Here is a 14,155-nt window from a genome sequence, read left to right as displayed (position 1 = left end):
CGAACATATGGTGTTCCCTGTACCTGTATGTGAGCTTTTCAAAGAACTCTGTTGGGGTGAGCAGATTGGTGTCCACAAAGGGCTGATCATACTTCTGTGTTCATTCTCTGAAAAGCTCGGAGCAGCAGTGGAAGTGTTTCTGCCACTCCGTGCAGGAGGACAGAGAAGTGCATCAATCCCAGGCTAGTCCATTTGCTTTGATTTTAAGAGCTTAATCCCAGAACATATTTTATATCTGCTTATCAGATGTTATGGTAGTTGTCTGTTGAAATTTACATTTCCTCCTTTGAAGATGTGTGTGTGTGTGTGTGTATACATGTATGAATATATAGAACTTCTGTATATAAGTAAGGAAAAGATCGATTTGGTAAGGGAGGTAGAAAACTTATAATAATGGGGAACATTGTGACTGAATTCTAAGCCATGGCAGCCAAGAACTTCAAAGTTATGTTCCCTGCAGCAACTGTAATTTGTCTGTGCTGGTCATAAATACGGAAGTGTAAATCTAGAAGCATACACACTAATACAGGAAACTTCATTACGTGCAAGGGGGGTAAGTTACTGTCGTAAATTTGCAAATTTGAATTTCCTGCCTGTTACGTGCTTAAATTTCCTGTGATAACACTGAATTAATGTAGTTTCACCATGGAATATATTAAGAAAGGCTCAGTTATTACAGGACTGTAGTTTTCATTTTGATGAGAATATGATGTTGCATTAAAACTGTATAGTTTATGTTGCTATTTCTCCAAAACATGGGCAATGCAGGACTGTTAAAGCTTGGCAGCCACGATGCTGCTAAGTCTCATATTTTTCTGATTTAGACTGCTGATGGCAGTAAAGCATGGCTGACTTTTTAATAGCTTGGCTGCCGTGGAGTTGCTAACCCAGTTTCTGGTACGTGTCGTTGTTATCCTTGCATTTGTGTTGCCACCCTCAAAATACAAGTACAGCTTTTTCCTCTGCTGTGTTTGTCACTCGTTTTTTTTGTCCCACCTGCAGCTGGCAGCAGGGAAGGAATGGAGTGAGCAGCCACAGCATAAAATTTCTCCTGTCCTTTTGCCATGTTGCACCCATGGTTACTGCATCTGGGGAAAAGTGGCTTTTTTTCCTAATGACAAATATTTGTGGAAAGTGCTGGTGTCCATCCTGTTTTTTGGAATGCTGGGCTGAAGACGCTTCATGGCCTTGTGTGGGTTATTCACTGGCACTGGCTGTGCATTATCCCCAGCTGGTTTTACTGCAGTCTGGGAGATTCTGCCCTCAGAGGAGGTTTCTCTCCGCTACAGCTGTGAAGTATCTGGATCTAGGCTAGCTGATAATCCTTTGCCATGTGTGGATGAACAGATAGCACTCTTATGGTGACCACTTGATTCCTGCTGCCAAAGCATCCAGTGCCCTGGTGTGACAACATATGCAGCACCCAGGTATTTGCTATTTTATGCTGACAGATGAGTTCTGGTGGATCCTGTTGCTGCTTAAGACAGCTGTTCCCCAATGACTCGAGCTGCTGCAATTCTTCATCCAGCACATATTAGCATAAACGAGCGAGAGGGGCAATTTTCAGCGGGCCACAGCAGGCTGTGAACTGTAGTGGTGGACGAACAGGCACATATTTGTTTTATCAGCTGCTGCAGGGGCAGTAATCTCAGACAGAAAGTCAGAGCAGAGAGGTGGGGATGTGGAATGCCCTAAACTATCACAAACCCGTATGAAAGAGTAACAGCCCTGTGTTTTCAGTGGTGCACTCCTCAAGTACATCTAGGCATGGGCAAGGCAGGCTGGCAGAGCAGGTTATAGCACTGGTGTCCAACTACTCATTTCCATACTAAATTTAGCATCCTGAGAGGGAAAAGCTTGAAGTTTTAGGAAGTACTTGGCTTATTTATTAGCCAGAGAAGGAACCATGATTAAGGACTAGTAAACATGTATCGCTGAGGGTGGATCATCATAAACTTCTATTTTATTATTCAAAAGAATTACAGTAATTCAGTGCTCCTAAATGCTTTCACCTTGGGTGATTGAAAAATGCAATGTCATTATTTGTAATATTTTCTACAAGATGGATTCAGTGGAGTCCTATAGATAGTGTAATTTCTGGGAAAGCACTCTTGTTTTCTAAGGCTGTTGAAAAATGTCAAAGATAGTACACTGTAGTGTTTGAAATGGAAAATAAACTGAAGATTTAAAGTAGCACTGTGGTGGCAAAGCTCTGATGGAACTAAAAGGAGGGGTACAGGGATGTCTGTGCATCAGCAGTACTTTTTGACACACTTGGCAAGTGCCTTACAGCAGCACGCTGCAGGTGGGATCAGTTCTACCATTTCCTATACCTCTTCTCAGTTCCTCAAAAACCTAAGGGGCTGATCAGGAAGTGGAATCAGGAACAGCAGGGCTTCCAGGCTTGGGTAGTGTGCTAGGGTTCAGCCAACACACAGCCTGCAGAACCAGATGTGCCCTGGTAGCTTCTCCAAGCATTGTGCTGGAGGACTCCTAAGCCGTGAAGAGAATGTAGCTGGAAGTGGTGGTTGGAGGTAACAGCAGAGTAGATTTAGTGGGAAGAACACATTTCTCTCAAGGGGAACCTTTAAAATGTCTGTAAATTCATAAGGAAATAGTCTCCAGGGTTGGTATTTGCCTTGAACTTGAAAAAGGATCAAAGTTAATGGACTTTAGACCAGTCTGCTGTTGAAGAGCAGGAGAGTTTAGAGAGGATCAAAGGGATCTATTGGATCACAGTATGTATTTTCTGGAGTGCGTGAATACAAATTTAGGAACTTCATTTTGGCTTGCCAGTTGGAGACTCTTTAGTAGCCTGTTCACATTTTAGGTGTAGCTAATAAACTATTATGTGGCTCATGTAGCTCTACAACAAACAGATCGATACATTTGAGAACTAGGAATTTTATCCTTATACCAACTTTAGTGTTGATATAAGACTTACTGCAATGATATTGACTGCAGCCAGGTGGTGAAGGGACAATATAATACAGGATTATTGCCTTGCCTTTTACCATAAAAGATTTTTCTGCATTACAAGGCTCTGAGAAAAGGTTAGTAGCTAATAATAAAAAGTTATACTTACGTTATGTTTTAAGCATTTGTTCGTCCAATCTTTGACACACACACAAGCTTACACACACAAATTACAACAGTTCTGTATCCAGGCTAGTGACACCAGAGAGAAAAAGCCGCACACACAAGAAATTCATTCCCTGCTTCCCATGGGCAGGCAGGTGTTCAGCCATCTCCAGGAGAGCCGGGCCCCATCACATGTAATGGCTACCTGGGAAAACAAACACCATCACTCCACATATCCCGCCTTCCTCCTTCTTCTTCCTACTTTATATACTGAGCAGGATGCAATATAGTCTGGAATATCCCTTTGGTCAGTTGGGATGACCTGTCCCAGCTGTGTCTCCTCCCAATTTGCCAAGCAGCCCCAGTTTTCTTGCCAGTGTGGCAGTACAAGAAGCAGAAAAGGCCTTGGCTCTGTGCGAATACTGCCCAGCAATAACAAAAACATCTCTTTATTATCAACCCCATGTTCAACACAAAGCCAAAACACAGCCCCACACTGGCCACTGTGAAGACAATTAGTTCTACCCTTGCCAAAACCAGCACAGGACATTCCTGATTTATCTGAACATGTAATTATTTTTCATTATTGTCTTCGTACCTGTGTGAATGAAAGTAGGTGCCTGGTCATGCTTAGGCTCATGAGCCACATCTTCTGGTTGAATAATTAAATGTCTTGAACTGTGAGTTCAGTGAGTTTTGTATTAGTCCCGTCAAACTTTGGAGGGTGTTCAGTATGTTCCTGAACTGTAGCAGTGGTAAATGTAGTGGTAGATAGGGATGAGGTGAGAATATAGGGTTCTATTGCAAGATTATAACTTTATTTACACTAACACATGTATCAGGTTGTTGTCTGAGGAGTGTCTCCAGCATTTGCAGCTGCGACTTCTGTATAGCAGAGACATTTGCATTTCATTCATTAGTGTTTTATCAAAAGCTCTTTTGCAATGGATTTGTTGTGCAAGTTTCCTTTTTTTAATTTGATGTACAGGATATGAATTCATTTGACAAGTTTATTCCTTTAACAAGTTCAATAATCATTTGCGATTCACAATTTTATTTGCTGGGGGGGTCATTAATTTAAAACTTGCACTGTATTCCTTATCAGATATTTATTGACTAGTTTACACTCTACAGAACAGTATTTGAGTAAATCAGAATGCTGTAAACTTGCCTTATTAACAAGTTTATTGCTTTAGCATGTACTCACTTATGTTTCCACTGCTCCATCATAAAACATTCCCAGCCATGGAATACATTTTTGAGTGAGATATTATACTGTATAGACCAAGGCGTACACATGGGATCTCTTATACATATAAACAAAATAATAAAAATAGATGTCTTCTCCTGCAGACTCAAACGATCTTGTGCAAAAATACTTTTTTCAACTGCAGGGAATGCATGCAAGGCCTAGAGGTCACGAAAGGAGTGTTACCATTTTCTGTTTTTCAAAGGGAGAAACATCTCACTAAAGGTGAGATCTGAAACCCATAGAGTCCAGGGAAGTTTCATCAAAGCTGGAAAGTTAATTGTCTGTTTCTGTTTCTCTTCCTGTTTTTAAAAATAACAAGTTACACTGTCTGCCCACAAGATGAGGTCTTTATGTTTGCAGCAAAGATGCCCCTTCCTGTTTAAAAGCCTGTTGTGGTACTTATGGAATGAATAATTATGTTAACAGGCGTACCTTTGTTGTTGTTTTAGATGTTTGGATGTCTGTAAAAAACACCGGAAAGTGAACTGATCCCTCTTTTTAAGCCGAAGTGTGTTTCTTATTATAACATTTTAATAGGAAGGTGCCTATTTATAAGACTTTCTTAGAAATTCAACAGTAAAAATAATAAACATATTGTGTAATATAAGAATCCTATAAAATACATATAAATTTTATACCTGAATGTGATAAGAAGTTTTGAATCTGCAAAAAGCGCTTTTAAAAAGGGCAGTTCTACCCAGTGAAAAATCACCTTACAATTACCTCTTCCTTTTAAACAGCTCTGATGTGAAAGTGTGTTCAGGGTCATAAACATTGATTTTAGCAAACAAAACAAGTTTTTTCTTCTGAATGAATAAATCAAAGTTGTTATGAGGGGATCTTCAAAAGACATTTCCTGGTATAAAATCTTCCATCTCAGTTGTTTATGGGGTCAGTTTGTACTTCAAAAAGCATTTCAGAAAGCCTCTAAACTGTGTACCTTGTGTGTTATGTAAGTTCAGAACAGTTGTAGATATAATTATCAAGTTCAGCCACGTATAAAGGTATGTTTTTAAATTTCTTTTAGCCGCTCAGCAGATATCCACCTTTGATCAATGACATCTCCTTCTGGCTGCCTTCTGAGACATACTCTCAGAATGATTTCTATGATTTGGTTCGAACCATTGGTGGAGACTTGATAGAAAAGGTTGTCCTACTGGATGAATTTGCCCATCCAAAGTAAGTAAAAATTTTAATACCTTTTTCCTGTGGCTGCAGTATATATATTTTATGAATATTTTAATTCTGTATACCAAGAAGTTCTTGATTCTTACAGTGTTTGCACATTTCATTTTTTAGCTCCAAAACCTTCTTACAGCAAAAAATAATGATTTTTACTTAAAAGAAATACTACCTATTTTTCAGTTTGGTACTAGTACTGAGCCTCTGGTATCCAGACTACCCCAATGCTTTGTGCTCAGTTATTGACAGCAATAGTGAACAACTGCCTTCCTCAATACATCTGGCAGTGTGTGACACTCCTGTCCATAGCATGTCTGATATTCTAGTCCTGCTCTTTGCTGAGTGTCCAGTGTTTGTCTCCTTGTTCTCTTCCTTTCTTCTTTTAGTCCTGACACACTAGTAGACCTTTACTACAATGTCAATGCTAATAATGGTTTGTTGCAGAATGCTATTGTTGGTGTTCAACTGGGAGAAAAAACCCAGACCTTGTTCCTTTCTTTCTGACACTTATTTATATGCTGTTGAACAACCTCTCAGGTTTCAGAACACCATATGGGTATAGCAGCATTGACATGACCAGGGAGTGCACAGGGTATTTGTCCAACTGGTAATAACAGTTGCTTAAAAACCAGACAAGTATCAGCTATTAGATATGCACTGTTTTTCAATTTGCTGTTTCCAAATTAAGAAGTAGAAGAGCTGCTGGCTACTTAGCTTCCTAAAACTGAGGTTTAAAATAATTTGTTTTGAGACTTTTCTAAGTGCTGTAGGAAGGCAGATGATAAACCTTTTTTGAAGCTAACAGGAAAATGCTTCGTGTTGTTCTCCATTACCTATAGATTTTTTATTTTCTTCTCTGCATCCAGGTATTTAACCCTATTGTTCTTTTGAATTTGACATGTGATGCAGGCCAGATGAATAGATTGTTCTATGGCCTATTTTTCATGGTGCTTCAGTGGATTTTTATTTTTTTGAGTTTTTTTTCCTTTTTAACCTTTTTGTGTAGTGTTATATGAGACTGTTTGTGCTGCGTGAAGAAACAGAAATGCAAATTAAATTTGTGTGGGCATCTTAAAGCTTTGAGTCATTAATTCTTGAGTGGTTCTCACATGCAAATCATGCAAAAGGATCTTAACCCTTTCCTCAAGATGGTGTGTGCAGAAGAGGAATATAGGTTAGGGTAAGATAATGAGTATTTTTCATTGTAAAGAACAGACTGTATCTTTCAGGGAAATCCAGAAGCAATTTTATTGCAGGTACAGATAATTTCTTATTGTCACTTGGAGTGCACTGTAGTATCAGTTAGCACAAGTACAGAGACACTGAAGGCTCTGCACACAGATCCTGTTGTCCTCTATCATGATGGTTCTGATACAGTACAATCAACTTTTTTTTGTAAAAACTGGGTTGCTGAAGCCCTTTCTGGAACAGGACTTTCCATCCGTTCATGCTGAGTGTTTATTGTATGTGTAACACCTCTGTGCTCATTGCCACTTTTCGTCTACATTCTCCTCACTGATACCAAACAAGCAATTGTCTTTGTTATTACATTGTCTCTTAGGGGAAAATCCTATGTGTATTGCAAGCAGCTCTTCCAAGTCTGAAAGTTTGGAGAACTCTTGTTCCCTGCTCCCTCAAACAGAGGCAATATTATTCTGTGATTACTCTTGGCATCTTACTGGAGAAATTCACATACACCATGACAGCCGGACAGCAGCACTGCATCAGTCATGGTCCAACTCACAGGTTATGCTTCTCTTCTTTGCTGAGAATATTGTCTTCCTTACAAGTAGAGTGGTGAGCTAGGGACAGGATTCACTACACTGGGTTTCTACTACGTGTGTTTTCTCCTTTGATATGCTTTGACACATCCAGAACATATACCAGGGATGACAGTTGTTCCTCCACACGGAATACACCTCTGGTTCCCTCTATGACTTCTGCAAATACATGGGAAGGTTGATTGCTCACAGAGACTTGTCACACAGATTTAGGATTTTACTAGTTTTGTTCTCTAAAACCATTAAAACCTCACTCAGCAGACATCCAAATATGTTTTGACACTACAATGAGGAAGATTTTCTCGCCTTTATATCTGAAGAATTTGAGAGGCAACACTAATGGATTGTTGTAAGTGATGTTGTAGTCCTCTTAGTTTGTTCACCTGCAACAACGGTCAAAGAAATCTTTTTAAATGTCCCATTAAAAATCAGTAATTCCAAGGAGATTATCTACTGCATTAACAAAGAATCATAAATAAAGACTGTAACATAATGGTTACTTTGCCCTTTCTTCTTAAAACAGGATGTGTGCAGATATGTAACTTTTGAGAACTGATGGTGTAGGCCACATAAGTAATTTTGTTTGATTTCTAAAGGCTTTGGAAGACTGATGTTTTGAAAAGAGTTTTCTACTTAGTCTTAATTCCTAGATAATCATCTTGTTATGGGAATGATACAGTGGCTTCTTTAATTCAGTGTTGCAGAAAAGCCTCTGGGCACAGGAATTACATAAGAGAGCCTCAGCGTTGCTATGGATCTGTATGTTACAGATCTAGGTACTTGTAATCATTATCTTGAATTTTCAGTGAGTCTGCTCTGGAGGATGGAGGAGTAGTGTCTAGGATTGGAAAACCTGCAGTGCTGCTGTTTTGAATGTTAGTTACTTACAAGCAGCTTATAAGTTCATGCTTGTAGTTAAATCACTTCTGGAATTCAGAATTCAGGTTTTTTTAATCCTTTAAAAATACCAGTTTCATGAGGAATTAGGACATTTGGTAGTCTTATTTTCCTTCTTAAACTACTTTTCTTAGTTATAGGACTATAAATATCTGAAAATAGAAAATGTCATACAAATAAAACTAATTTATAACACAAAAAGAGGTCTTTAAATTAAAATCCTTTATAGAGGCTGTCTGTGTAATACTGCATAGTTGCCTTTTCTGTGGTTCAGAAAGCTTTCAAAGTTTTACTGGGCTTTGGACTGATACCCATGCTCCAGTACATTGCAGTCAAGGAGTGTATTAGCAGTGAAAAGGTATTTCTCTACAGGGAAAAGGAAAAAGCATGGGACAAGTAATTGTTTAAGCAAGGAAGAGATGCCTGAAACCAAGTAAATCTCAATTATCTGCTTTGCAAGGTAAAAATATTGAGACAACTTTTAGGGAAGCACAGGCTATTTAGAGATAGAGCAGAAAGGAGTCTCATTGCTGAAAAGCACAAGTCTAGCAGAATGCCAAGTTTCTGTGCTGGGGTAATTAAGAACTGTTCCAGCCTCAATGCATCTTTGGTAAACTTGACTGAGCAAAAACCAAAACACAACATTGAGGTATACTAAGTAATGTGTGATGTGTGACACTGTCAGGGTTTGACTTCATCCAAGATGAATAATGCAAAACATGGCTGTAACACACCTGTTACTCAGGTATATAAAGAATCAGCCAGCATATGTGAAGGAAAAGTTGTGACTTTGCTAAGTGCCAAGGAAACTGAGTGAAACTGTGGTGGTTTTGGCAAGAACAGGAGCGGGCCATCTGTAAAGACAAGCAGGATAGAGAAGAAGTCTCTTTGCAGTGAGCAAATGTTTTCCACAGTCCATCCTGTGGATTGCGGCTATTTTTGCCTGATGCATTAGCTTCAAACAGTTAGACTTTCATACATTTGGTTGATGGAATGTATTTCTCCATGCATGATGTGTGAAGTGAGTTTGCTGTGACTTGCCTGGAGTTGTCAGATGCTGCATGAGCCATGTAACCAGACACCAGAAGGCAGCGGCACTGTTTTTGCTACCTGACTGAATTATTTCTTCCAAATCCTTGGAGATCTTTAAGGACCTTTAAGCATTGCTGTGCAAATACATGATGAGTGAGAATTTGTAGCTGACATTTTCCCCCTTGGAACATTTTAGTGAACAAACATTTGCAAAAAAAAAAAAAGAATGTTTTGGACTACATTGATACTAAAGGAAGAAAAGAAAGGGGTTTTTCCCTTACTTTTACCAATGGCTGTTTTACTGCCCATATCTTTAAGTTTAGGCCTTCTACAACTCAACTTGTCTAAGCTGTCTAATCAATATGAATGACCTTCAGAAATTAAATCAGAAAGTAATCTCTTTTTCAGTGGTCAAGACTTCTCCAGTTTTGGAAAGGAAACCGATTTCATAGGAAAAAAGAAAGGGTGGCTGAATGGCAATCAGAAGGTAGAAAGGTCTCTGCCCACTATGAATAAGCAAATCAAAACTGCTGCCATACAGAGAATCCCAGGAAAAGGGATTTACATTCTTACATTCATACAGTCTTACATTTTGGTGACATTCAGGTAAGTACTGTGGCTGCACACAAGTAGAATTTCAGGGATGGTAATTAAAGCATACCTGGGCAAAGTAATAGAGTAAGTACTGGTTCATCCCACATGGTAGAATATGTGGTAGAAGTGGTATGAGACATTCCCAAGTTGTCCCCGATGAAGAGGACAGAGAGAGATAAGAGACCAGGGTTGAGTACCTGTCCCCTACAATGCAGCACCAAAGACAGAATCCAAAAATGCTGAGGTTGTTTATCTCTGCTTTGGGCAAACCCTGCAAATGTTTTTTGCAGCTTAGCATGCCATGTTTCTCTTGTGTAAGGTATCTTGTGTAATCCCATCAGGTGTGATGGCCTCACATCTTCATTCCAAAAATGTATTTTCTGCATTTTGCAGTGAAGTTATTTTCCTATTGGTCTTTCGAAGTTAGTTACTAAAATTTCTCTTTTGTTAGAAAGATAAGGGAAGTAAGGAAGGATATGGCTCCACATCTTCATTTGCAAGGAAGATACATAGGTAGGCTGAAAAAGTTATACAAAACTGTAATCAAGACATGCACTGTGTCCTCAGTGGTACTTAAGAGGTAAATTTTTAATCAGAGCAACTAAAAATATTCTGAAATGGCAGAGTGGAGACAGTAAGGGGGAAAAATTGATTTGCTGTATTTTGACGGCTATGCTGTTAAAAGTATAAGTGGGGAATAGGTAAGAAAGGAAAGGATTTATTCTTGCCTTTGAGTCAATTTCTTGCACACTTCTGGGGTGAGATCTGCACATTTGTCACAGTCTGTTAAGTGAAGTGAGAGGAAATGTATTGGCTGCTGTGAAGGAGGAAGGTAGGTGCACTGTGGCACCATCTTTAGAGACTTTGGGAGTACTCAGACGACCTGTGTCTCTTCTTTTTCAAACAGTACAAGGAACAGATCTGACAGCAAAGAGTCAGATCCTATTGACTGTTGGGTTGTGCCAATGCATGCCCCTAGCTCCTTGTTAGTATGTAGAACATGCAATGTAAGAAACACGGCACTTTCCAGATCCCAGGTTTTGCACTTTTCCTTATCTACACGGGGATAAAGTCAAATAGCTGGTTTATTTATTAAAGCTGGCTTGGTTTTGTCTTGCTTCTGGAATAGGTGAATTAAGCAGAGTAATTCTTAAGTGCTGCTTGCTCCTAGTATTACGCAAATTAAAACAATCAATTCAGTCCCCAAACACCTTGTTGTTCTTCAGCCTGAGCACTTTACAATTTGCTGAGGGATTCTTTGAGATTACCTTTAACTGCTGAACTGGCAAAGTCCCAGCAGCAGCTTCTCTGCAGAAAAAAAACAACCCAGAAGCTGCTTTTGACAGTAGCTAGCAAAGGGTTGGTTTTCGATTAATGAGCAATGTTCTCCAGCTCAGGATTTTTCCCCTCATTTGATCACATGAATGCAAGATTATAATATTTTTGAAATAGATTAACTGTTCATGGGAGGCTCTGTCAGAGGACTCTCATTCACTTCTGGCTGATAGTAGCACTCCCAGTCCATCTTCTCTCTTTTCCCTCTCTTGTCCCATCCAGTATCAGTACCACTTGGTTTTTTCTTGAGAATAAGAACCTTTTCCGTCCTTCCTGCTGCAGTCATGCTGATGGCAAGGTTATCTACATGTGTCAGAGCAATGGCAAGCACAAATACAGGCTGGGCAGAGAATGGCTTGAGAGCAGCCATGTGGAGAAAGATTTTGGGTGTTGGTTGATGAGAAGCTCCCCATGACACAGCACTGTGAGCTTGCAGCCCGGAAAGCCAGTTGTATCCTGGGCTGCATCCAAAGCAGCATGGCCAGCAGGGAGGGAGGGAATTCTGCCCCTCTATTCTGCCCTTGTGAGACCCACCCTGGAGCACTGCATCCAGCTCTGGGTCCCAACATAAGAAAGATGTGGATCTGTTGAAGCAAGTCCGGAGCAGGGCTACAGAGATGCTCAGAGGGCTGGAGCACCTCTCCTATGAAGACAGGCTGAGAGAGCTGGGGTTGTGCAGCATGGAGAATTGAAGACTCCAGCGAGATCTTAGAGAACCTTCCAGTACCTAAAGGGGGCCTGCAACAGAGCTGGAGAGGGACTTCTTACAAGGGCATGTAGTGACAGGACAAAGGGAAATGGCTTTAAACTGAAAGAGGCTAAGTTTAGATTAGAAAGAAATTCTGTACTTTGAGGATGGTGAGGCACTGGAACAGGTTGCCCAGAGAATTTTTGGATGCCCCATTGTGAGAGACTGGACTGTTAATTGTTAATGACTCAAACAATTGACCATTTTGCCCAGGTGCAGAAAGGGGTGTGTATACCCATCACCGGAGGCTACAGCTGGATGTTGAACAAGGTAAGGGAAGAGGCTGATAAGAGGCAAATCCTTGTAAGTGGCTTTTTGTCATGCCAAAGTTCTTACACAAGTGGCTCAGCTGTGAAAATTCCCTTCTGGAGAAGTACTAGGACATTCACACATAGATTGAAGGTATTAATCCCTGCTGATGTACCATAATTGCTGTAATGTCTTGGAAGGTGTCATAAAGCATCAAACATTCCTGAAGTGTCCCCTGATCCAAAGTATTGCATCATCCAGTGTAAAACTCCCTGCTCCAGGGGAGGTACCTGGGCGTTCCCACCTGAACCTGAGTGAATATAAACCCACTGGACTCTCTGTTTTGTGGGCTTCCCCACTTTTGGTGTAGGTGACCATCACCACTGAGAAGATCAGAAGAAGAGGACCAATGGGATGCCATCAGCATCCACAGAATGGTGATATTTTTTCTGACTCTTTTACTTTTTTTCCCCCTGCCCTTTTTCCTATTCATTTCTATCTCTCTCTCTCTACTTCTCATTTACTGTTAAATGAAAATATGTAATGTGGTCTTCAGCATATGGTGTTGTTTGCTCCTTAATTCAGGCAGAAGCGTCTCTCTAATAATTTTAATAACTGTATCTTAACACCCATTCCTGGAAATGTTCAAGGCCAGGTTGTATGGGGCTTTGAGCAACCTGGTCTAGTGGGAGGTGTCCCTGCCCATGGCAGGTGGGTGGGAACTAGATAATATTTGAGGTCCCTTCCAACTCAGATCATTCAATGACAGTTTTATGATTCTTTTGCCTTGTGGGCTTCAGCTTAATAGACACGTGTGTGTAATGGAGTTTGGGCACATTTCTCTCCTGGTGTGTGTGTCAGGCATTTCCCTGTGCCCCAGAACAACCCAACGAGCAGTGGTGTTTGCTTGATTCACAGTCAAAGTGGCCCCAGCTACTCTTTGGGCCTTTTCTCTTTGCTGCCTTTTTTCCTCAGAACAGCAGCTGTGTAGAAATAGCAACTCCATTCTCACAGCAGCCCCTGCTTAGAGGCAGTCAGGGACTTTCTGGCCAAATTCATTTAGAGTAAACACTGGGCTGCTCAGAAGGAGATGCTTTATGAAGACATGTGGGTTCTGTTCATGTCCCAGCAGAGCTGAGATAAGCCACTACCTAAGCTCTGAGGTGATAAGGTTTTCATTCCAACAGCCTAAAGGAAATTTAAAGGAGCCGGGAGTTGCGCTCCGTGTCAGTAACTCCAAGGTAACCCTGCCGTGCTGATTGATACATGGCTTCAGCAGGTCTTGCACTTCCCACTTTATAGCAGTCATGATGCTCTGCTGTTCCCCACCAGGACTGAGACTGTTGGAGTTTAGCTTTCCCAGATGTCCTGCACAGCGACAAGGACATTCATGGAGCCCAGCGTAGCCATCTGCTAGGGTTTGTTGTTTTGGGGGTTTTTTTTTTGAGGAAACTGAACTGAAAAGCTTTTAATTCCTTCTTTTCCTGCCCAGCAAAAACATTCCTGATTGAAATGAATATAGAGAATTAATTGAGTATGCACATATATTTGTTTAAAAAAAATTCAGATATTTTAGACATTCTGAATTTCAAACACCCTGTTCCAGCTTTTTTGTAGTACAAAATAGGGTGAAGTCAGAGACAGCAAAAATGAGCATGCACTTCTATAGCACAAGCCAGAAGGTATTGTTTGATATGGAAGCAGACCTTTTCAGTGCTATATTTGTTATCTGTATATGTGTAGACTTGGAATCTGTCTGCATACTTTTGTTAACCACCCTTTGTCAAAGGTTTTTGACTGCTAGGCCTACAGCTTTTGAATTCCCATGTGGATTCAAATACTTAATTCCTTTGGGTTGCTTTGAGAGTCCCCCAAATAGCAGTTCCCTGTCCAAATCCAAGTGTCATGAAGAACTATGAGAGGAGTGAGAAGAGGAACAGAGAAGTCTCTCCTGTAGAAAAAGCAAGCACTTGGACTGTTTTACAAAAAAAAAAGAAAAAGTAA

General features: G+C 40.4%; 1 protein-coding gene across 6 annotated transcripts in view; it reads left to right on the top strand.

The window, feature by feature from the left end:
• The window catches only part of FARS2 (phenylalanyl-tRNA synthetase 2, mitochondrial), a 232,258-nt gene that overhangs the window by 149,756 nt on the left and 68,347 nt on the right, over nucleotides 1-14,155 (top strand). For 5 of the 6 annotated variants that reach the window (XM_039550221.1, XM_039550218.1, XM_039550220.1 and 2 more), the window contains one exon: nucleotides 5,361-5,512. In XM_039550221.1, the coding sequence (XP_039406155.1) occupies nucleotides 5,361-5,512 (152 nt within the window). Of the gene's footprint in view, nucleotides 1-5,360; nucleotides 5,513-7,076; nucleotides 7,790-14,155 lie in introns of those variants that run through there. The other variant, XM_039550219.1, reaches the window with a different exon arrangement.

This window comes from Corvus cornix, chromosome 2 (genome assembly GCF_000738735.6).
Source record: "Corvus cornix cornix isolate S_Up_H32 chromosome 2, ASM73873v5, whole genome shotgun sequence".
Lineage (NCBI taxonomy): Eukaryota > Metazoa > Chordata > Aves > Passeriformes > Corvidae > Corvus > Corvus cornix.
The sequence above is the reverse complement of the archived record's forward strand: the minus strand, read 5'-3'. Positions and strand labels throughout refer to the sequence as shown.